The 20,715-nt window shown below is 54.6% G+C and overlaps 1 protein-coding gene across 5 annotated transcripts; it reads right to left on the bottom strand.

The window, feature by feature from the left end:
• Window positions 1–125: 125 nt before the first annotated feature.
• On the bottom strand, window positions 126–20,488 carry NPAS1 (neuronal PAS domain protein 1). Of its 5 annotated transcripts, none has more exons than XM_066371874.1 (12): window positions 20,347–20,488; window positions 19,138–19,320; window positions 18,503–18,744; window positions 9,662–9,735; window positions 9,309–9,398; window positions 6,888–7,062; window positions 4,107–4,222; window positions 3,772–3,929; window positions 3,146–3,252; window positions 2,491–2,638; window positions 1,595–1,689; window positions 126–693 (listed from the first exon to the last, which is right to left on the bottom strand). In XM_066371874.1, the coding sequence occupies exons 2-12, from the start codon at window positions 19,257–19,259 to the stop codon at window positions 236–238; spliced, it is 1,785 nt and encodes a 594-aa protein (XP_066227971.1). In that variant the 5' UTR covers window positions 19,260–19,320; window positions 20,347–20,488; the 3' UTR covers window positions 126–235. The 5 variants fall into 5 exon arrangements, with proteins under 5 accessions (XP_066227971.1, XP_066227972.1, XP_066227973.1 ...); XM_066371875.1 differs by having other exon boundaries at window positions 2,491–2,591; window positions 3,782–3,929; XM_066371878.1 differs by having other exon boundaries at window positions 586–693; window positions 2,491–2,591.
• Between the last annotated feature and the right edge of the window lie 227 nt (window positions 20,489–20,715).

Here is a 20,715-nt window from a genome sequence, read left to right as displayed (position 1 = left end):
AAGTGGTGGTTTCTGTGATGGGGGCGCTGGGCCTGCAGCTGGGTGGAGGGAGGAGGCAAGACATGGGAAGAAGGAGAGAGGAGCTCCGCAGCCCCCAAAGACCAAGCCACTGCGAGGGAGCAGGTCTTTAATTCTTAGAATGCTGATGGGGCTGAGAACTGGGCCCCTGTCCCTGCCCCCTTAGGGATCCGCACCCATCCCCTAGGTCCAGCTCCGAGAAGGCTTTTCCCAGTCATCAGTCCCCCTTCCGCTGCACCCTGGTGCCCGTGGGCCTGGGGTAGGGCAGGCCCAGGGGTGGGTAGAAAGCCTCTGGGAAGGTGGAGCCTGGGCCCAGCCTCTGTAGGTGTGGGTACATGAGGCCCAGCTCCGTGGGGCCGTAGCGGATGGTGCTAGGTGTGCACAGGCCCCGCATGACGGGGGGTAGGAAGCCAGCGTGGAGCAGGGAAGGTGGAGCGTCCCCAGGAGGCAGCAGGCCCCATGGCCGCGCGAGGTCCTGCTTCAGGGCCCCTGCCCGGATGACAGAAGTGAACTCGCGCTGTGGGGGTGCTGGCTGGCGGGTCGGCTCCTCGTCCTCACTGTCCTCCGTGTCTTTCTTCTCCCCCTGGCCAGGCTCCACTTTGAGGCACTTGCCCCGGGCATGGGGGTTCTCGTCCGGGGGGACCGCCTGCTTCCCTTGCACCAGAGGCGCTGGCTCTGGAAGGAGATTGCAAAGGGCATTGTGCGCGTTCCCCCCGGCTGCACTCTGCCCATCTATGGGATGAGGCTGAGCTCGGTGGGCTTCTGCTGGGGTGGTTTTGTCCTTTGGGACATTTGGCACTGTCAGGAGACACTTTTTGGTTGTCAGTATTGGGGAGGAGGGTGCTCTTGGCATCTAGTAGGTAGAGACTAGGGATGGTGCTAAGTACAATGCACAGGCCAGTGCCCCAAACAGAATTGCCCAGTCCCTAACATGGGGGTAGCAGAAGCAGAGCTGAGACTAAGAAACCCTGGTCTTGCCTGGTGCTGCAGGGCTTTCCTTGGTGATGGGAATGTCCCGTGTCTGTGCCATACAACGCCCTGGCCACTGGCCACATACAGCTACAGTGTGCTTGAAATGTGGCAAGTGTGACTGAAGACCTGAATTTTTTTTTGTTTTTGTTTTTTTGTATTTTTCTGAAGTGAGAAGCAGGGAGGCAGAGACAGACTCCCACATGTGCTAGACCGGGATCCACCCAGCATGCCCACTAGGGGGCGATGCTCTGTTGCAACAGGAGCCATTCAAGCACCTGAGGCGGAGGGCATGGAGCTTCCTCAGTGTCGGGGGGCCAACTTTGCTAAGCTTGGCTGTGGGAGGGGAAGATAAAGAGAGAGGAAAGAGAGAGGGAAGGGTGGAGAAGCAGATGGGCGCTTCTCCTGTGTGCCCTGGCCAGAAATTGAACCCAGGACTTCCACACACTGGGCCAATGCTCTACTGCTGAGCTAACCGGCCAGGGCCAATTTTTAGTTTTAATGTAAGGAGCCAACCATATGTGGCTAGTGGCTTCTGAACTGGACAGTGCAGGTTTCAGAGGTCACTTGGAGCTTCCCAGGGGTCAGGGTGGGAGGCGGGGCTCACCTGCAGGTTCTGGCTCTGGGCTGGATGCGTCCTCACAGGCTGTGCTGGCTGGAAGCTGGAAGGCGTCCAGAGGTGTCTGGCCACCCTCGGCTTGGCTGGGACAAGACAGGTGGGGTTGGGAGCGAGGGTTCCTGGGTGAGGGCGGACTCCCTCTGCACCCGTCATGTGGGTAAGACTCCCCCTCCCTACCCCAGTGGTGTAGCACCCCCACCCTGAGGCACAGCCTCATGACTGGACCCCTGACTTCAAGTGGGCTTGTAGCCAGCGAGGCCCCACCTGCGGCCAGGCCTATACAGCCCTGGGCCCTGGGTATCACTTCCTAGCTGTCCCCCAAACATCTCCTGCTCAACTGACCTGTCTTCCTTCTGAACTGCTGCTCTTCTCGGGAGCCCAGATCCAGGCCCAGCAAAGCCAGAGACCGGGGTGACAGCAGGTGGCCGCCTGTCCTCCACCTGCATTGCCTGGCCTCTCCTAGGACCTGCCCCAGCCTCTGCCCTGGTCTCCTAGCTCCACCCTGTCCCTCACAGCTCTCTCTTCACAGCAGATACAGGTGTCTTTCCAAAAAGCAGATTTGCCTGCCACCCTCTCCCACCTGAGCATGGCTCTCCAGAGTTCCAGGTGCAGGGCCAGACCCTCCGCCCAGGCCTGACAGTGCTTCAGACAGGCCTTGCTAGAAGGACCATCGGCTCCCCCTCCTCTCTGCCTCCCACAGTGGGGACATTCCGCTTCAGGCCTTCGCTCTTTCTGTCCCGTTCCCATTCCTGTTTTCAACCCCCTCTGGGCTCATCCCCTCCTAGAAGCCCTCCCTAAAGAGCCCCCACCCCAAGACGGGGAGAAACAGCAGAGACTTCTGGAGGGGGCTCCCCACTGTGGGACGGGTGGGGCGCAGCCCTCACCTGAGCACGTAGCTGACCCAGAGCACGTGGCGCTCCCCGGGGCTCTTCCCATTCACAGCCACGGTGGCCACGGACTGCAGCCATACAAAACCCCCGGCACGCTGCAGCCAGCGGTAATACCCCGTCATCACCTGGCCCTTGTCCAGCACTGGGCCAGCCCAGGGACCGGAGGGACCAGAAGGGGTGGGGGTGGGGAGACAGAGAGACAGGAGGACAGGAAGAGACAGGCAGAGGGAGACAAGACAGATGGATGGGAGAGGTGGAGGAAGTGAGGTGGACAGGAAGATGGGCAGAGAGGGGACAGGGAGAGAGGGAGACAGGTGCAGAGGGGGGAGACCAGGTTCCAGGGAAACGAAGGGTGAGAAGGTGGTGAAAGAGGCAACAATATAGAGGGAGATAGAGAGCCAGAGTCAGAGAGACCTCGAGGTAACACAGCACCTGGATTTTTTGGGTGGATCTGAGATCCCGCAGCCAACCCTATCCCAACCCATCTGCGCTGTTGCTCAGAGCTCCTTGCTGCCCTTCTGTGCTGAGTTGAGTCCCTGAAGTTGGTCACAGCAGGGACTATGGTCATCCCTGAAGCAGGACTTCCAGGGAGCGGGGCGCTGGGAATACTGGGGTCTGGGTGGCAGGAGGCAGAGGGAGGGGTTCTCACAGTCCAGGTGGCTTTGGCGGATTCTGGCTGCATCCTGTCCGTGGACAAACTGGTAGCAGCTGCGGCCCACCAGCTCCGAGGGCCCCAGGTCCATGTGGTCGCTGACCCTAAGGGCAGGGGCGACAGGGAGGAGGTGGCCAGGACCACAGGGTGGGAAGAGAGGTTCGGTTGGCTCTGGAATCGCCTAGCACAGCCATTCACATTGGAGAGCTCTGAGCCCAGTTTCCCTCTGAAATGCCTGCAATAGTGTCTCTCCCAGAGCAGCTCTAGGCATTCAAGCAGATGGCACTAGTCGGCGTGGGTACTATTTCACTGTTTAATTTCCCCACTGCGTGGTGCAAGAGAAAGAGTGGATGAGAGATAGGGTCCAGACGGGCCCAGAGAGAGACGGGATCACAGAGGGGCGAGGCTCTGCAGAGGGAGCCCCCAAGGGAGCGCTTTTCACCTCCGTCAGCACAATCACCAACCCCAAAGGCCCCAATCGGTCCTTGAGCCTCTGCTGCTCTTCCATGTCCAGGGCTCGCCATCGTCCCAGCCCCCACCGGCCCGTGGCCCCCAGCGCCCCGGCCCCCATCCCCGGCTCTCCTGTGTGCCAGCATCCTCCCGCTCAGCCCCACTCCCGGTACCTGCTCTCACAAGCAAGGATGGTGAGATCCAGGCTGAGACGGAAGACAATCATGTGTCCGTGTAGCGGCAACTCAGCCAGTGGGGCCGGGGGCAACGTGTGGCCAAGGGCCACAAGGCCCAGGGAGCGGGCCCGAAGGCGACCGGTTACATGTATGACCTGCAGGTGGTAGACGTGGTTGGAGGAGGGGTGGGGCGGGTGGGGGGCAGGGGAGCCTTAACCTACCAGTGCACCTGGCCCCAGCTGTCACCCACAGGCCCTGCGGCGCAGGGATACAGCCGGCAGGACTGTAGGAGCTCTCTGGGTCAGAGGCTGGGGCCAAAGAGCTCAACCCACCTTGTACCCTGAGGCCTTCATGTGCAGACCCCGCTTGGTGAGGGTGGATTTCATGCGGATGAAGAAGGACCGTTCCTGTACCTGGGAGGAGGGGGACACCTCGGTGGGGCTGGCCTCTGGGACAAAGAAAGTGAAGGCAAGTTATGGGGTCCTGATGAGGAAACGCACATAGGGGTCCCCTCCTTGCCCTCTCAGAGACCCACCTAATGGCTCTATAAGCTCATTAACATCATACACTAATCTCCCCTCTCAGCAGTAGGCAGTGGGTCTTTCTAAAGCTCAGCTCTAACCCTGTCCTTCCCCTGTCCTGAAGTTACCATGGCTCTATAGCACCCTAGAGAGAAAGCCCAGCTCCATACTGTCGCCTAAAACATTGTCAAGAACTGCCTGCTACTGACACCATCTCTAGCTACAACCTCCAGGTCTCAGGTCAGACATCTCCTCTGGGAAGACTAGGGCAGACACCCTTCTGGCGTCTTCCACCAGAGCCCTGCCCAACCTGGGGGTGGGCCAGAATCCCTCACTGGAATGTGAGCCCTGGGAGGGTAGGGTTGGGGTGTTGTCACTACTGAGTCCCCAGCCCTGCCCAGCACGGAGCTGGGCACAGAGCAGGGCCTCAGGGTTTAACAACAGAGAAGACTCACAAATACATGTTATTCTGTAAACCCCATGACATGGTCAAAAATGTGCTCACATCCAGATGACCCTGTGCCTCAAATTTAGGTGCAAACATAATCACAGCCTCACATGTGTCCCAAACATGTCCCCAAACTTACTATCACTGCTGACAACTCAGATTTTTTGTTTGTTTGTTTTTTAAAAGATTTTATTTATTTTTATTTAAGAGAGGAGAGAGAGAGAGAAGGGGAGAGGAGCAGCAAGCATCAACTCCAATATGTGCCTTGACCAGGAAAGCCCAGGGCTTTGAACCAGCAACCTCAGCATTCTAAGTTGAAGCTTTTTCCACTGCGCCACCACAGGTCAGGCTCAGATGTTTTTTTTTGTTTTTTTTTTTTTTCATTTTTCTGAAGCTGGAAACAGGGAGAGACAGTCAGACAGACTCCCGCATGCGCCCGACTGGGATCCACCCGGCACGCCCACCAGGGGCGATGCTCTGCCCACCAGGGGGCGATGCTCTGCCCATCCTGGGCGTCGCCATGTTGCGACCAGAGCCACTCTAGCGCCTGGGGCAGAGGCCACAGAGCCATCCCCAGCGCCCGGGCCATCTTTGCTCCAATGGAGCCTTGGCTGCGGGAGGGGAAGAGAGAGACAGAGAGGAAAGCGCGGCGGAGGGGTGGAGAAGCAAATGGGCGCTTCTCCTGTGTACCCTGGCCGGGAATCGAACCCGGGTCCTCCGCACGCTAGGCCGACGCTCTACCGCTGAGCCAACCGGCCAGGGCAGGCTCAGATGTTTTTGATGGAAAGCAAACCCCATATGAGAAAATCTTATTGCCTGACCAGTGGTAGAGCAGTGAATAGAGAGTCAACCTGGGATGCTGAGGTCCCAGGTTCGAAACCCCGAGGCCATGGGCTTGAGTGCAGGCTTATCTAGCTTGAGTGCGGGCTCACCAGCTTGACAGTGGGATCATCAAAATGATCCCATGGTCACTGGCTTGAGGCCCAAGGTTACTGGCTTGAGCAAGGGGTCACTGGCTCAGTTGCAGCCCCTGGGTCAAGGCACATATGAGAAGCAATCAGTCTAAGGTGCTGCAACTATGAGCTGATGCTTCTCATCTTTCTCCTTTCCTGTCTCTCTCTCCCCTCAAAAAATCTTATTTAGGGGCCCTGGCCGGTTGGCTCAGCAGTAGAGCGTCGGCCTGGCGTGCAGAAGTCCCGGGTTTGATTCCCGGCCAGGGCACACAGGAGAAGCACCCATCTGCTTCTCCACCCCTCCCCCTCTCCTTCCTCTCTGTCTCTCTCTTCCCCTCCCGCAGCCGAAGCTCCATTGGAGCAAAGATGGCCCGGGCGCTGGGGATGGCTCCTTGGCCTCTGCCCCAGGCGCTAGAGTGGTCCCGGTCGCAACAGAGCGAGGCCCCGGGGGGGGGCAGAGCATCGCCCCCTGGTGGGCAGAGCGTCGTCCCCTGGTGGGCGTGCCGGGTGGATCCCGGTCGGGCGCATGCGGGAGTCTGTCTGACTCGTTTCCAGCTTCAGAAAAATACAAAAAAAAAAAAAAATCTTATTTACAGGAAAGTTAACCTCATAGTCCTCTCAACATCTCAGAGCTAAAGAGAGCTTACATGGTAATCTCAAATATCCTTCCTCCACAACATGGAGTGGAATTTTCCACTGCAGAGAGAAGGGTGAGAGCACAGATCCTGGAGCCGGACAAACCTGGGTTGGAGTCCAGCTCAATAACTTACAGCTGTGTGACCTAGGACAATTAACTGAACCTTGCTGTGCTGTGCCTCAGCAAGGTTCCCTCCTTTGTAAAATGGAGATAATAGCTCCTGCTCTGTGGGTCTGTGATTAGGATTCAATGACATTTTATACTTAGACGCCTGGCACATGAAATGCTCGATGAGCATGTGCTGTTATTATTTAACAAAGCCTGGTCTGTCACTCTCAGGCAGCCAGCGGGGTCTTTGTAAAGCTCAAAACTTGGGGATCCAGGCAATCTTAGGGAGCCAATTCTCCCTGCCTCGATTTAGACTAATTCATTTTACAAAAACTTGCTTTGCATAAGTCTAAGGAGAGTGGATTTTGTATAAATGAAACATAGCTGGATACAATGTATGTGGTGTCCCACATCAGGCGTCATTCTTTGGGGTCTCTTGGAATTACCAATCTCAGGGGTATCCGCAAGCGAGGAGGAAGATGAGGAGGAGGAGGAAGAGGAGGGGACGGAGGGTGGAGTAGGGGGCTCGGAGGTCCGGGTCCGCAGCCCCAGTTGCTCCAGCACTTCTGAGTGGTCCCCGGGATGGATGTAGTCGAAGACGCTGCTGCCCGTCAGCTCCACCTGCCGGCGAAGGAGGGGAATGCAGAGGCGGGTGAGGCGCGCCCGTAGTTAATCGCCTGCCTTTTCGGTTACAAGCAGATTCACTCGCCCACATGCAGGAGTGCTTAGTGCCAGTCTTGTGTTTTCATTAGAATTAAAAAAAAATTTTTTAAAGGAGGAAACGAACAGGCTCTTCTCGTGCGCTTCCGATTCAAATCCAGTGATAATTAATGATTTTCTACCCTTGCCTACTCTATTAAGAAGCTGTGTAGAGAGTTGGGATGGCAACGTGTCATGGCCTCTAACTTACAGCAAACAGCTGTGCCCTGAATCACAGGATGTTCCAGCAGGAATGGAAGTCAGGATATAAATAGTGGGGTGGTTTTCAAACTCTTTAAAAAGTTAGAACCTTTTTAATCAGACTGTTACATTCATTTCACCCCCCAGCCTTGCAGAACGCCCCTCTGTCCACATCTCCCCCGGTCCAGGCCCCCATATTCTCCCTCGTGTCCCTGCCCCAGCATCATTACTGGTCTTCTGGCCTTCAGTTGCCAAATCGGGGACCCCTGCATAAATTATTCATCTGATGATGGCCCACCTCTTCTCAGAAACCTCCCATGGCCCCTACTGCCCCAGGGATTGGGGCCATCCCTCTGAACTACTCCCCCTAGTAAACACTTCCCGCACCAGCTTCGAGCCTTTCCCCCAATCCTCCTCCCTCCCCTTCTTTTAGCCATATTCCCCTTCCTTCAGGGTCTTCTTCCTCCAGAAATCTCCAGCAAGGCACTGAAAAGCTGCTTACAAAGGCCAAATACCAAAGCACTGAATTTTCTTTTCTTTTTGTGTGTGTGTGACAGAAACAGATAGGGACAGACAGACAGGAAGGGAGAGAGATGAGAAACATCAATTCTTCGTTGCAGCACCTTCGTGTTCACTGATTTGCTTTCTCATATGTGGGGGTGGGGTGTGAGTGGGAGGGCTACAACAGAGCAAGTGACCCCTTGCTCAAGCTGGTGACCTCGGAGTTTCAAACCTGGGTCCTCTGTGTCCCAGTCCGATGCTCTATCCACTGTGCTACTGCCTGGTCAGGCAGCACTGAATTTTATTTCTTTTTTTTTTTTTTTCATTTTTCCGAAGCTGGAAACGGGGAGGCAGTCAGACAGACTCTCACATGCGCCCGACTGGGATCCACCCAGCATGCCCACCAGGGGGCGATGTTCTGCCCCTCTGGGGCATCGCTCTGTTGCATCCAGACCCATTCTAGGGCCTGAGGCAGAGGCCACAGAGCCATCCCCAGCGCCCGGGCCATCTTTGCTCCAATGGAGCCTCGGCTGCGGGAGGGGAAGAGAGAGACAGAGAGGAAGGAGAGGGGGAGGGGTGGAGAAGCAGATGGGCGCTTCTCCTGTGTGCCCTGGCCGGGAATCGAACCTGGGACTCCTGCATGCCAGGCTGACGCTCTACCGCTGAGCCAAGCACTGAATTTTCTAAATTTACCATTTGCCAAAATCTTTCTAAAAATGATAAAAGTTGAGAGCAATTTGTATTGAATGTATTGGCAAGGCCTAAGATGCCACAAGGAGCTAGGGCTCCAGAAGTAGGGGCTTTAAAATGCCACATAAAACCTTCCAAAGCTCACAGATCCTGAGCCTTTCCTATATGAATTGCTGTAATCCTTTAAAATTGTTCAGAAGAGCCTGACCAAGTGGTGGCACAGTAGATAGAGCGACAACCTGGGATGCTGAGGACCCAGGTTCAAAATCTGAGGTTGCTGGCTTGAGCTCAGGCTCACTAACTTGAGCACGGGGTTGCTGGATCCCATTCTTGAACATGGGATCATAGACACAACCCCATGCTCGCTGGCTTGAGCCCAAGGTCGCTGGCTTGAGCAAGGAGTCACTGGCTTGACTGGAGCCCCCCAGTTAAGATGCCACAACTATGAGTTGATGCCTCTCACCTCTCCCTTGCTGTCTGTCTGTCTCTCGCACAAAATGTTCAGAAGTTTCAGTAAATATGCATTTGGCCACCACTGATATTTCTGCTAACTTGCTTTCTTCAGATTGATCTGTGATTTCAATATCCTTCCTCTGCCTGTGAGGAGGAGCCATGTTAGATACCACATGGGATTTCAAAGAGCTCACTATGGGAACCACAGATCCAGGCCATTTTTCATGCTGGGATAGTGAGGCCAGGGGAGAGGGCGGGCATGTGTGGGTCGCCAAGGGAGATGGCGGTTGTGTCAGCCCAGACAGCCTGTTGAGGGTCCTTACCTGTGAGAGACCCAGATAAATGGAGACCGTCTCTGAGATGTAGAGGAACTTCCCTTCCTGGTTCAAGGCAAACACAAAGCCATCCAGGGACTAGAGTGGGAAAGACAGGGGAGAGGAGGGCCTGGCATCTGTAAGAAGTTCTGAAATCTTATCTTTGCCTCGGATGGATTATATTTTTGGAAGGGAGGAAGGGGCTTCCGTGGCCCTGGTAAACAGCAAGCAGGAAGGGGTGTCCCAGCATGGGCCTCCCAGTTCCAGTGCTGTGTGGGATAAATGTTGTAGAAAAGGATGCTGTTCTCTGGAGGTGGCCACCGGGTGGCAGCAAGGAGCAGCAGGAAGGGAAAGGATCTCACCTGCAAGATGTGTCCTCCTAGGTGCTGCTCGAAGACTTCAGAGACCAGTGCCACGGAACCCCTGCGGCCTGGGGCTGGAGGCGAAGGCACGGGTAAGCCTGGGGCCTGCAGTCTGGCCGACCCTGGCCTTCTGGGAAGGACTCCAAGGAACCAGGCTACAAATTTCCCCTCTTCCCCAGTCCTGTAGCCAGCCATCTTGGGGTACTGAGGGGCCCTGTGCCCTGTAGGGGAGAGACCTGGGATGTGGGGAGGAGTGAGATGGGGAGAGATAGACCGGACAGACAGAGAGGCAGCAGGAGATGCAGAAAGGGATCCATCTATCCATCCATCCATCCATCCAGCAAACTCTCCCTAAGCAGTGTGGCCAGGCTCTGTGCTGCATAGTGCTGGGAACACTGAGGTGACCCAGACAGCTCAGTCCTGCCCTCATGGGGCACCCAGACCAGGGACACACAAACAAGAAAAACACTAACAAATAGAAAAACAACATCTGTGGTCAGTGCTAAAAGAATCAAATATGTTCTGTGAAATGGAGAGGAACAGGGTAAGGCCTGTGGAAAAAGGGGGGGCGGACGCCCTGACCGGTTGGCTCAGTGGTAGAGCGTCGGCCTGGCGTGCAGAAGTCCCGGGTTTGATTCCCGGCCAGGGCACACAGGACAAGCGCCCATCTGCTTCTCCACCCCTCCCCCTCTCCTTCCTCTCTGTCTCTCTCTTCCCCTCTCGCAGCCGAGGCTCCATTGGAGCAAAGATGGCCGGGGCACTGGGGATGGCTCCTTGGCCTCTGCCCCAGGTGCTAGAATGGCTCTGGTCGCAACAGAGCGACGCCCCGGAGGGGCAGAGCATCGCCCCCTGGTGGGCAGAGTGTCGCCCCTGGTGGGCGTGCCGGGTGGATCCCGGTTGGGCACATGCAGTCTGTCTGACTGTCTCTCCCCGTTTCCAGCTTCAGAAAAATACAAAAAAAAAAAAAAAAAGAAAAGAAAAGAAAAAAAAAAGAAAAAGGGGGGTGGAGGTTGAGTTCAGACTTAAAAGATGAGAAGGAGGCAGAAAGGAGACTGAAAACAAGAGAGAGACATACAGAAACAGAAAAAGACAGAGATATTGAGAGACAAAGACACAGAGAGACAAATAGATGGACAGAGAGACATACAGAGGGATATAAAAGGAATAGAGAAAGAGATAAGGACATCACAACTCAACAAAATGGGCAAAGGGGCCTGGCCTGTGGTGGCGCAGTGGGTAAAGTGTCGACCTGGAACGCTGAAGTCGCCGGTTCGAAACCCTGGGCTTGCCTGCTCAAGGCACATATGAGAGTTGATGCTTCCTGCTCTTCCTCCCTTCTCCCTCTCTCTCTTTCTCTCTCCTCTCTCTTTCTAATAAAAATGAATAAATAAATAAATGAAAATCTAAATAAGAAAAAATTGATTTAAAAAAATCAAGAAAAGTATTTAAAAATATGGGCAAAGATCTTGAACAGACATTTCTCCAAACAAGATAGACAGATGGCCAACAAGCACATAAAAAGAGGCTTGAACTCATTAGCCATTAGCAAAATGCAAATCAAAACCACAATGAGAGACCACTTCACACCCACCAGGATGGCTAGACAAAAAAACAAAACAGAAAATAAGTGTCAGCGAGGATGTGGAAAAATTGGTCACCCCGCACTCTCTGTGCTGTGGGCTCGCAATGGTGCAGCTGCTCCAGAAAACAGCATGGCGGGTCCTCACTAGGTTAAACAGAATTACCATCTGACACAGTGTTCCACTTGGAGGCATACTCCCAAAAGGATTGAAAACATGCTCCAGCAAATACTTGTACGTAAATGTTCACAGCAGCATTATTCCTAACAGCCAAAAGGTGGAAACAACCCAAATGTCCATTAATCAATGAATGAATAAACAAACTGTGCTCTACTCAAACAATCGAATATTACTCAGCCATCAGAAGGAATGAAGCATGGTCCACGCTACAATGTGGTGAACTCTGAAAACATAATGCTAAGTGAGAAAAGCCAGACCCAAGAGGCCACATACAGTAGGATTCCATTTATATGAAGTGTCCCGAATAGACAAATCCATCAAGACAGAAAGCAGGGTGGTGGTTGCCAAGGGCTGGGAGGAAGAGGAGGGTGGGGGGTGAGTACTAATGGGTACAGAGTTTTAAGGTGATGATGAAAATGTTTTGAAACTAGGTATAAGTGATGGTTGCCCAACATTGTGAATGTACTAAATGCCACTACACTGTATGCGTTAAAATGGTGAATTTCGCCCTAGCTGGATAGCTTGCTTTGTGTGACCACCATCCTGAACTGCAGAGGTTGATGGTTTGATTCCCTGTTGGGGCACATACAGGAACAGATTAATGTTCCCCTCTTTCTTTCTTTCTCTCCCTCTCTCTCTAAAATCAATAAAATAAACAGATCTTTAAAGATTTTTATTTATTGATTTTACAGAGAGAGGAGAGGGGTAGGGAAGCAAGAATTATCTCATAGTTGCTTCACTTTAGTTGTTCGTTGATTGCTTGTTGCTTCTCATATGTGCCTTGACCCGGCAAGCCCAGGGTTTCGAACCCGCGACCTCAGTGTTCCAGGTCAATGCTCTATCCACTGTGCTGCCACAGGTCAAGCGATAAAATAAACATTAAAAAAAAATGGTGAATTTCATGTAATAAATTTTACCTCAATATATTTTTAGAGAAAAAGAGATAGGGACAAGGGACATGCACAGACATAGAAATTGAGACGAAGAAAAAGGGGTGCACAGAGAGACTGAGAAAGTGGCGGAAAGACCGATGGCAAAGAGAGAGGCTGAGAGACACAAGCCGCTGACCAAGCGGGCAATCAGGAGTGGGGCTCTCCAGACATCCATGCTGGGCGTGGGCAGAGGCCATGGACCGTGTTCTCAGCCAGGAACCGCCCCCACCCAGGGCCCCATGCTGAGACTGGAAAGCCATGTGAAGGATTCGGTGACCTCAAGTTTCCCCAAGAGCCTGCCTCTAGCAGGACTAGGTCCAGATCCAGTGTCCAGTCGCAAGGCTGTCCCTCCCTGGCTGTGTTAACTGACATCAGCCCCTTCACCTCTCTCTGCCTCAGTTTCCTCCTGTTAAGTGGGTTTGTTAAGAGCGCAGCCCTCCCAGGCTGGTTGAGCATTCAGTCAGTTTAAGGAACTTCTAGTAAAGGCCTAGCACAGCCTGGCCTACCGCAGGTGCTCAGAAACACAGAGCCAGAATGAGTATTAATAGTGTGATTACTATTGTTACATCCAGACTATTAAAGCACTAGGCAGCGAAAACTCGCCCCTCCCCCAACCAGGGTGCAGCCCCCAGCCCCGCAATGTCTAGGCCACGCCTCCTTCTCACTGGCTAACTACCAACATCTTCCCGCTGTTACATCCTTTCTCCACCCTCGTCTGGAGCTCCAGGAACAATAACTGGGGGGGGGGGGGTGATTAATGGGGACCCCTCCCCCGAGATACAGCGCGAAACCAGCCGGGTGACAGGCGGGAACAATGCTGCTTGCTAATTGTTGCAATTTTCCCCTGTCATTTTTGCTAATTCCTTCATTTTCCCTCTCAGAGGATCAGTCCAGGTCAGACTGAACGGCTGCAATTTACAGCGTTAATGGGCACGTCGGGACAAGGGAGGGTATAGAAGGAGGGCTCAGACACTGACTGTTTCATCAAACATGGGGCCTGTTCCCTGGGACCGTGAGCCCTGGGTTCTGTCCTCAACGCTGACTGGTGCGTTTTATTACCCCCTAAACCTTCTAATTCCCCAACTCCTGCCCCTGTGTTTCCTCCATTCCTCCCCAAATGCCTCAAGTCCTCTCTACCCCAAAATTGGTTACTCCCAGATCTGTACATCCAAACTCCAATCATCACTCATTCATTCAACAAACACTTGCTGTTCTTACCAGAGCCTGACTCTGCTGGAGAAGAAAACTGTCCCAGTCATTGCCATCCCTCACAGAGCGGGGACTGAAGGCCCCTCCAGGCCTCAGGGGTTCCCCTTCCACCTCCCATTCTCAGTTGTCCTAAGAGATCTGCTGTGCGGTGGGGGTGGGGGGCAGGATGGGGAAGAAGGGCTGGACTTCATTACTGTCAGAGGTCTGAGAGAAGGAACCACCCCACCACAATCAGAGTGCACTGGCTGGAGGAGGGCATTTCTGCCTCTACTTTCCTCAGCTTCATCCACAAAATGGATCCAGTGATAGAGCAGAATAGGTTCAAGCATGCAAGCAGCATCTCAGTAGGTGCTGCCTACTTGCTGAGTCCTGCCACTATCCTTTTCTTTAATTCTATTTTCTAAGGTGTCATATTTTTAAAGATTTTATTTATTCATTTGAGAGAGGAGAGAGAGAGAGAGAGAGAGAGAGAGAGAGAGAGAGAGAGAGAAGGGAGACACAAGGTGGGAAGAGCAGGAAGCATCAACTCCCATATGTGCCTTGACCTGGCAAGCCCGGGGTTTTGAGCCAGCGACCTCAGCATTCCAGGTCAATGCTTTATCCACTGCGCCACCACAGGTCAGGCTATTCTTTTTTTTTCTTCTGAATTTGGAAATGGGGAGGCAGTCAGACAGACTCCCGCATGCGCCCGACCGGGATCCACCCAGCATGCCTACCAGGGGGTGATGCTCTGCCTATCTGGGCGTTGCTCTGTTGCAACCAGGGCCATTCTAGCACCTGAGGCAGAGGCCACAGAGCCATCCTCAGTGCCCGGGCCAACTTTGCTCCAGTGGAGCCTTGGCTGCGGGAGGGGAAGAGAGATACAGAGAGGAAGAAGAGGGGGAGGGGTGGAGAAGCAGTTGGGCGCTTCTCCTGTGTGCCCTGGCCAGGAATCGAACCCAGGACTCCTGCACGCCAGGCCGATGCTCTACCACTGAGCAAACCGGCCAGGGCCAGTCAGGCTATTCTTATTAGTATTACTATGAATAACCTGGGACACCTCTACCGTTCTGGGTAGTTTCTTGCCTTGCACCTTGACCCCTTTGTCTCTCACACCTATATCCATTTTCTGCAAGTCCTCTATGGGCTATGCCCTCATGGCATCATCTGAATCTGGCCACCTGTGATCCCATAGCCTCTACCTTGGTCTACCTGCCCCACCTTCTGCCTGGACCACTGCACTTGCTTCCTTATGGGGCTCCATGCTCCCACGCACATCCATCACCACCACGGCTCCCATTTCACTCAGGGAAACAAAGTCCTGCCACAGCCCATGAGGGCCTGAGGACCTGGCCCCTGCTGATCACTCCCTACCTCACTCCTCTCCAGACTCTCTCAAACTAGCAAGCAGATTCCAGCCTGCCTCAGGGCCTTTGCACTTGCTGTTCCCTCTGCCTGGACAGACAGCTCTTCTAGTTTTTCTCATAGTTTGCTAACTCACCTTCCAATCTCAGCTCAAAGGTCACTTCCTCAGAGAGGTCATGTCTGACTTGTGAATTAAACTGTCACCCTTTCTCCACTCATTCCATTCCACCAGCTGTAGAAATGAGTTCTGTGTCTCAGACTCAGGGAACAGGTGCCGTGGAAGAATAAACAAGAGAAATAAGAAATATATAGTGCCAGCCTGACCAGGCGGTGGTGCAGTGGATAGAGCATTGGACTGGGACGCGGAGGACCCAGGTTCGAGACCCTGAGGTCGCCAGCTTGAGTGCGAGCTCATCTGGTTTGAGCAAAAGCTCACCAACTTGAGCCCAAGGTCACTGGCTCAAGCAAGGGGTCACTCAGTCTGCTGTAGCCCCATAGTCAAGGCACATATGAGAAATCAATCAATGAACAACTAAGGAACTGCAACAAAGAATTGATGTTTCTCATCTCTCTCCCTTTCTGTCTGTCTGTCCCTATCTGTCCCTCTCTCTGACTCTCTCTGTCTCTCCCACAAAAAAAAAAAAAAAAAAAAAAGAAAAAGAAAAAAAGAAAAATATAGTGCCAGGTAACCATGCTATGAAAAGGAATAAGGAGGGAAAGGAATACAGGAAATGCTGGGTGGTTGCCATTTTTAGTAGAGTGGTCAGGGAAGGTCTTACTGAAGAGCTGACATTCATCGGGAAGGGAGTTCCTAGGGGAGGGCACAGCAAGTGCAAAGGCCCTGAGGTGAGACCTTGCTTCTGAAGAACAGCAGGGTAGCTAGTGAGTGTGTGGGGGGGGCCCTTTGATGAGGTGAGAAAGGAAGCTGAGATCAGGAGGTGAGGCACAGGGGGCCCACCATGCAGGGTTTATAGGCCCATTCTTGAGGGCAGGAACTTTGTCCTGATTCCTACTGTCTCCCCAGCACCTAGAACAGTGTGTGGCACGGGGAAGGTGTTCAATGCGTGTTCGTAAAATGAATGACCAATACTGATTTGAGATCAAGGCTGTCTTCTCCCTGGACTCTGTGGCCTAGTGCTAGACTTTAATTTCTGTTGTCTCATTTTATAGATGGTAGACTGAGACCCAGAGAGAGGCTGAGACCTGCAAGGAAGAACCCATCCCTGGAGACCTACAAACATGCCAAGTATGGTTGTTGAAAAGCTGAATTCTAGAGTGGGGCCTCTTCCTGGCTGTGTAACTTTGGGTAAACAGCTTCACCTCTCTGGTCTGTGTTCCACTTCTAGAAAATGGGAATCACAGCATGGCCTCCCTCCTCAGATTTTTGAGAGGATTAAGCTAGTTAATTTGTATACATTGCTCAGCAAGTGTGCTGTATACTATTACTATTACTTTACTATTGCTATTATTGAGGAGGACGTGTGAGCCTCCTCCTCTTTGGAGGGTGGGAGGCTCAATGCTTTGCTCTCTGACTTCTGCTAATATGCTGTCCTCAGTTTACCCATCTGAACTACAGAAGCAGGCACTGGGCCTGTTGTTAGGAGACCCTGTAGAGCAAGAGATGCCCCCCGATTTCCTAATTTTGGCAGTATGGGAGGGAGTCCACACAGGTCCCCCCCCCCCCCAGTTCCTGGCATACAGGCGGGGGCCGGGGAGGGAGAGTTGATTAAGTCATAGGTCTGCTACCTCAGTGCTGTGACCTCAGCAAGCCCCTGTCTCCCTGACCTGCCCACCTGCCCAGGCAATGGGGGGGGGGCAGCTGGATGCATCAGGACTCTCTAGTGCGCAAACCCCCCCCCCCCACTTCTCTCCCTGAGTTCAGGGACAATAGACAAGATGTTTATCCCCCTCTGGCGCACATGTTGTTCGTGGTAATGACAGTAATCAGAGGCTCTAATGCTGCATTCTCTCTGTGCCAGTCAATTCGCCTAATTACCGCCTGGGAAGCTGGATTATTTAAATTTAAATGGTGATTTATTGCGAGCTTAATCAATGCTATTTTCTCTCCCCCCCCCCGCCCCTCTGGGGCAGGGCAGAAGGGGAACTGGAGCTCCCCCAATCCCTCCATAAGGACAGCACTTCTTTTGGGGTGGGGGAGTAACCTGGGGTACCCTGTCCCTATCACCTGTAACCTCAGATTAATAGGGTTCACTGTCTTCTAGTAATAAGAGTAAAGCAGTAATGCATAAAAAGAAGTAATAACATAACATTATCTATCAATAATAAAGCCTGAATAATAATAAAAGTAGGTATCTATATATATCTGTGTTTTACATACTCTATATTTATATATTATAGATTCTGTTTCTTTGACTATGTGGTTATTGTGTCTTGGCCACTAGGATGTCAGCCTGTCCAGAGCAGGGACTTTTATCTAGTCTGTTTCCTGCTGGGTCCCCAGAGCTCAGAGCAGTAGCAGACAGTAGATGCTCACTAAACCACAGGCCCCAACAGCCCTGCAGGGTCACCAAGGATAACAGCAGTGGCCACATGTTGATTGCTTACTCTATGCCAACGTAGTCCTGAGTCTGGACTCAGGTTGATCCTCTCCTTACCCCTCAGGGGGAGGTTTCATCATGATTCCCATTTCACAAATGCAGCAGAGAGGTGAGGTGACCTGCCTGGGGTCACAATGCTGGTCCAGTGGGGACAGGGACCCAGGGGAGTCTTTCTGACGCTCACCATCTTCTCTGTCATATTATTTTGTTTCCCTCTGCTTTCCCAAACTGGAAATTTTTTTTTTTGTGTGTGTGTGTGTGTGGCAGAGAGGGAGAGAGTCAGATAGGGACAGACAGACAGGAAGGGAGAGAGATGAGAGACATCAATTCTTCGTTGGGGTTCCTTAGTTGTTCATTGATTGATTTCTCATGTGCCTTGACAGGGGGTGGGGAGGTGGGGGGGCTACAGCAGACTGAGTGACCTCTTGCTGGAGCCAGCGACCTTGGGCTCAAGCTGGTGAGCTTTGCTCAAACCAGATGAGCCCGCACTCAAGCTGGCGACCTCAGGGTCTCAAATTTGGGTTCTCTGCGTCCCAGTCCGACGCTCTATCCACTGCGCCACTGCCTGGTCAGGCTCAAACTGGGAATTCTGATCAGAGTCCTTGTGTTCTCCTTGGGGCTCCTCTGGTCTGGGTGCCGGGAGGGGGTATCACTTGCCCATTAGTGGATGGGAGGCCCAGGCTGGATCCACTTTGACCCACTAATGGAGCTGCAGGTCTCCTTTGCGATAACAATGATTCATCTTCTCTCATAAAAATAGTAGCATTTACTTGTCTGAACCCTGGTTTCGCCAGGCGCTTGATGATACCAGAATTCCTGAAATCGTCCTACCTGGTGTGCCCATTTTACAGATGAATAAACTGAGGCCTGGAGAGAAGAGCGACCTGATAGGGACACACAAAAGGTCTGTCTGATTCTAAACCCTATTCTCCTTCTGCGTCAAGGAGGTGGGCAAGGGCGGGCAGGGACCTGGGATGCCGGGTTCTCCACTCCCCTGGAAGGCTCTGGGACCACCAACGCCCGCGCATGCGTACTCACCGAGGCCGAGGCCGGCTTGGGGCCCAGAGGCTCTCAGCCCCCAGGGCGGCGCCCCGAGCGTGGCGAAGCGGCGCAGGCGGAGATAGGTGACGCAGAGCCTCACGATGGACGCCTTGTCCAGCTGGCTCGAGATGGCCCCGGGCAGCGGGAGCAGCTTGGCCAGCTCGAAGAACTCCAGGTTCTCCTTTCCACGCCGTGAGCGTGCGGCGTTCCGGGACTTCTCCTTGCGTTGCGCCTGTAGGCTGGGCGGGAGGCGCAGAGGAAGCGTCAGCCGGGCCGGGAAGCTCAAGGGTGCGAGGCCTAGGGGAGGGGAGAGCGCCTTTTGGGGCCTCAGGAACGGGATGGAACGTTGGAAGTGTATTCAACACACCGGAGGTGGGGGCAGAACCTGAGTGTGAATGGAGTGTAGATATTGGTGGGAAGGAGAGGAAGAGGGGAGAGATGAGGAATGTTGGGCATGAAGTCTGAGGAAGGGGTTGGGAACACCACGCGGCGGAGCTGGGTTACGGAACCACGGTTGAGCAACTCTGGGTAAGGAATTCCAGCACCAGAGGATGGGACAGAAGTGAGTGTGAATTCTCCCAGGACGCCGGCTGAGGGGCGGGTCCAGGCCCGAGGGGTGGGGCTTTGCTCACCAGGGTCCGGGGGAGGCCTTGACCATGAGCCCAGGCAGAAAGTCCCACGGGACGCTGCCACCACGACCTGCCCCGCATTTGACCTCTCCTCCGCCACCACTGATGGGATAGGGGGCCGTCATCTCCACGGGGACTCGCTCAGGCGGGTTCAGAACAGCCTGAGGGACTCCAGACCCGCGCCTCCTGCAGCAGACAGAAACCGGAGACAGCGCTCAGTGACCGAGGGGGGGGCCCGGGAGAACTGCCAAGGAAACAGGTCTGCACGGGGCTCAGGATCCCAGCAAGGAGCTGGATGGTGCCTCAGTTTCCCCTCCCTGGAGTTCCTGCCACGAAGCCCACAGCTCTCACCCTACCGGGCCCCAGGCGAAGCTCAGGGCGAGGACGTGCCCCGCCGCCGCCTCCCCCACGCCGTCCGCCAGCGCGCCCGCCTCACGCCCGCGCCGGGCCGGCTCCCGCATACCAATAGGCGCACGCGGCGCGCATACGGATCCGACCGGCCCGCGCGCTGCGTGCCAAGCATGGTAAGCCCGGCGGCGGGCGGGCGCCTCGCCAGGGCCTAGGCGCGCGGGGATCCAGCCCCTGGAGCCCTCTGGCCCGGGGATCCTCCCAAGCCCATCCCGGGAGTCCCCTTCCCTGCGTCACGGTGCGCCTATTTCCCCAGCTGGGCTAAAAAAGTAGGGGAGCAGAGGGCAGGGACCCCACCCCATGCTCTGCCCAGGGATCTCCCCCCAGCCCTTGGGGTGGCGCCATGTGTCTGGGCCACCAAATTTCCGCAACCACAACTTCCTCCCTGAAGACCCGGGCGTGCGAGCCCCAGCCCCCGACGCAGTGTCCAGAGCTTCAGCGAGGACGCACTCAGGATGGACCTAACCACTCGGGGCCCAGGTGTCCTGGTATCCAGATCCTCTGGAACCAGGAAGGTATTCAATTAGGTATTAATTCTTCCAGGACTAGACGTTCAGGATTCTCCCTACCCACCTCAGTACGCACGCCGCCCCCCAAACCAGGTGTCCATATCCCCCAGCCCCCTATTTCTCCAGGACCCAAACATCCGTGTACCCCTTTTCCCAGCCTTGAGATACATGCGTTTGGATAACCTAGCCCCCGGGACACTAGAGTTCCGACCTCCTATTCCTCCAGGACCCAGTAGTTCTCCATCCCCTTATGCCAGCCAGCGTTCCCTACCGGCAGGACCCCCAGCCTCGTTACCTGGCTGCCGGCCGGGCTCCAGGCGCGGCGTGCGGCCGGCCCGGCGGCGCAGAGGGTTGGACCCATAGACCCCGGGGCAGGCCGGGCTTGGTGGGGCGCGGGCTGTGGCGCTCGGCTCTCCGCGCCCACCGCTCCCCGCTGACTTCGGAGACGCGAGGACAGCGCTGGAGGGCCGGGGCGTGGTCTGTCAGAGCCACGCCCACATAGTCTCCGCCCACCGGTCCTACCCAGCGCCAGCCCTCTAGCCTTTCCAGTCCTAGGGAGTTCCCAGCAATGGGGGCTTCCTCCACCTCCCACCAAGGCGAGAACCTCGGAGTCAGAGAGGGTAACACCAGAGCCCTTGCCCGATCTCTAGACCCCACCGGAAGG

Source organism: Saccopteryx leptura, chromosome 3, assembly GCF_036850995.1.
Source record: "Saccopteryx leptura isolate mSacLep1 chromosome 3, mSacLep1_pri_phased_curated, whole genome shotgun sequence".
NCBI lineage: Eukaryota > Metazoa > Chordata > Mammalia > Chiroptera > Emballonuridae > Saccopteryx > Saccopteryx leptura.
Note: the sequence above shows the minus strand (reverse complement) of the source record. Positions and strands in the feature narration are given on the sequence as shown.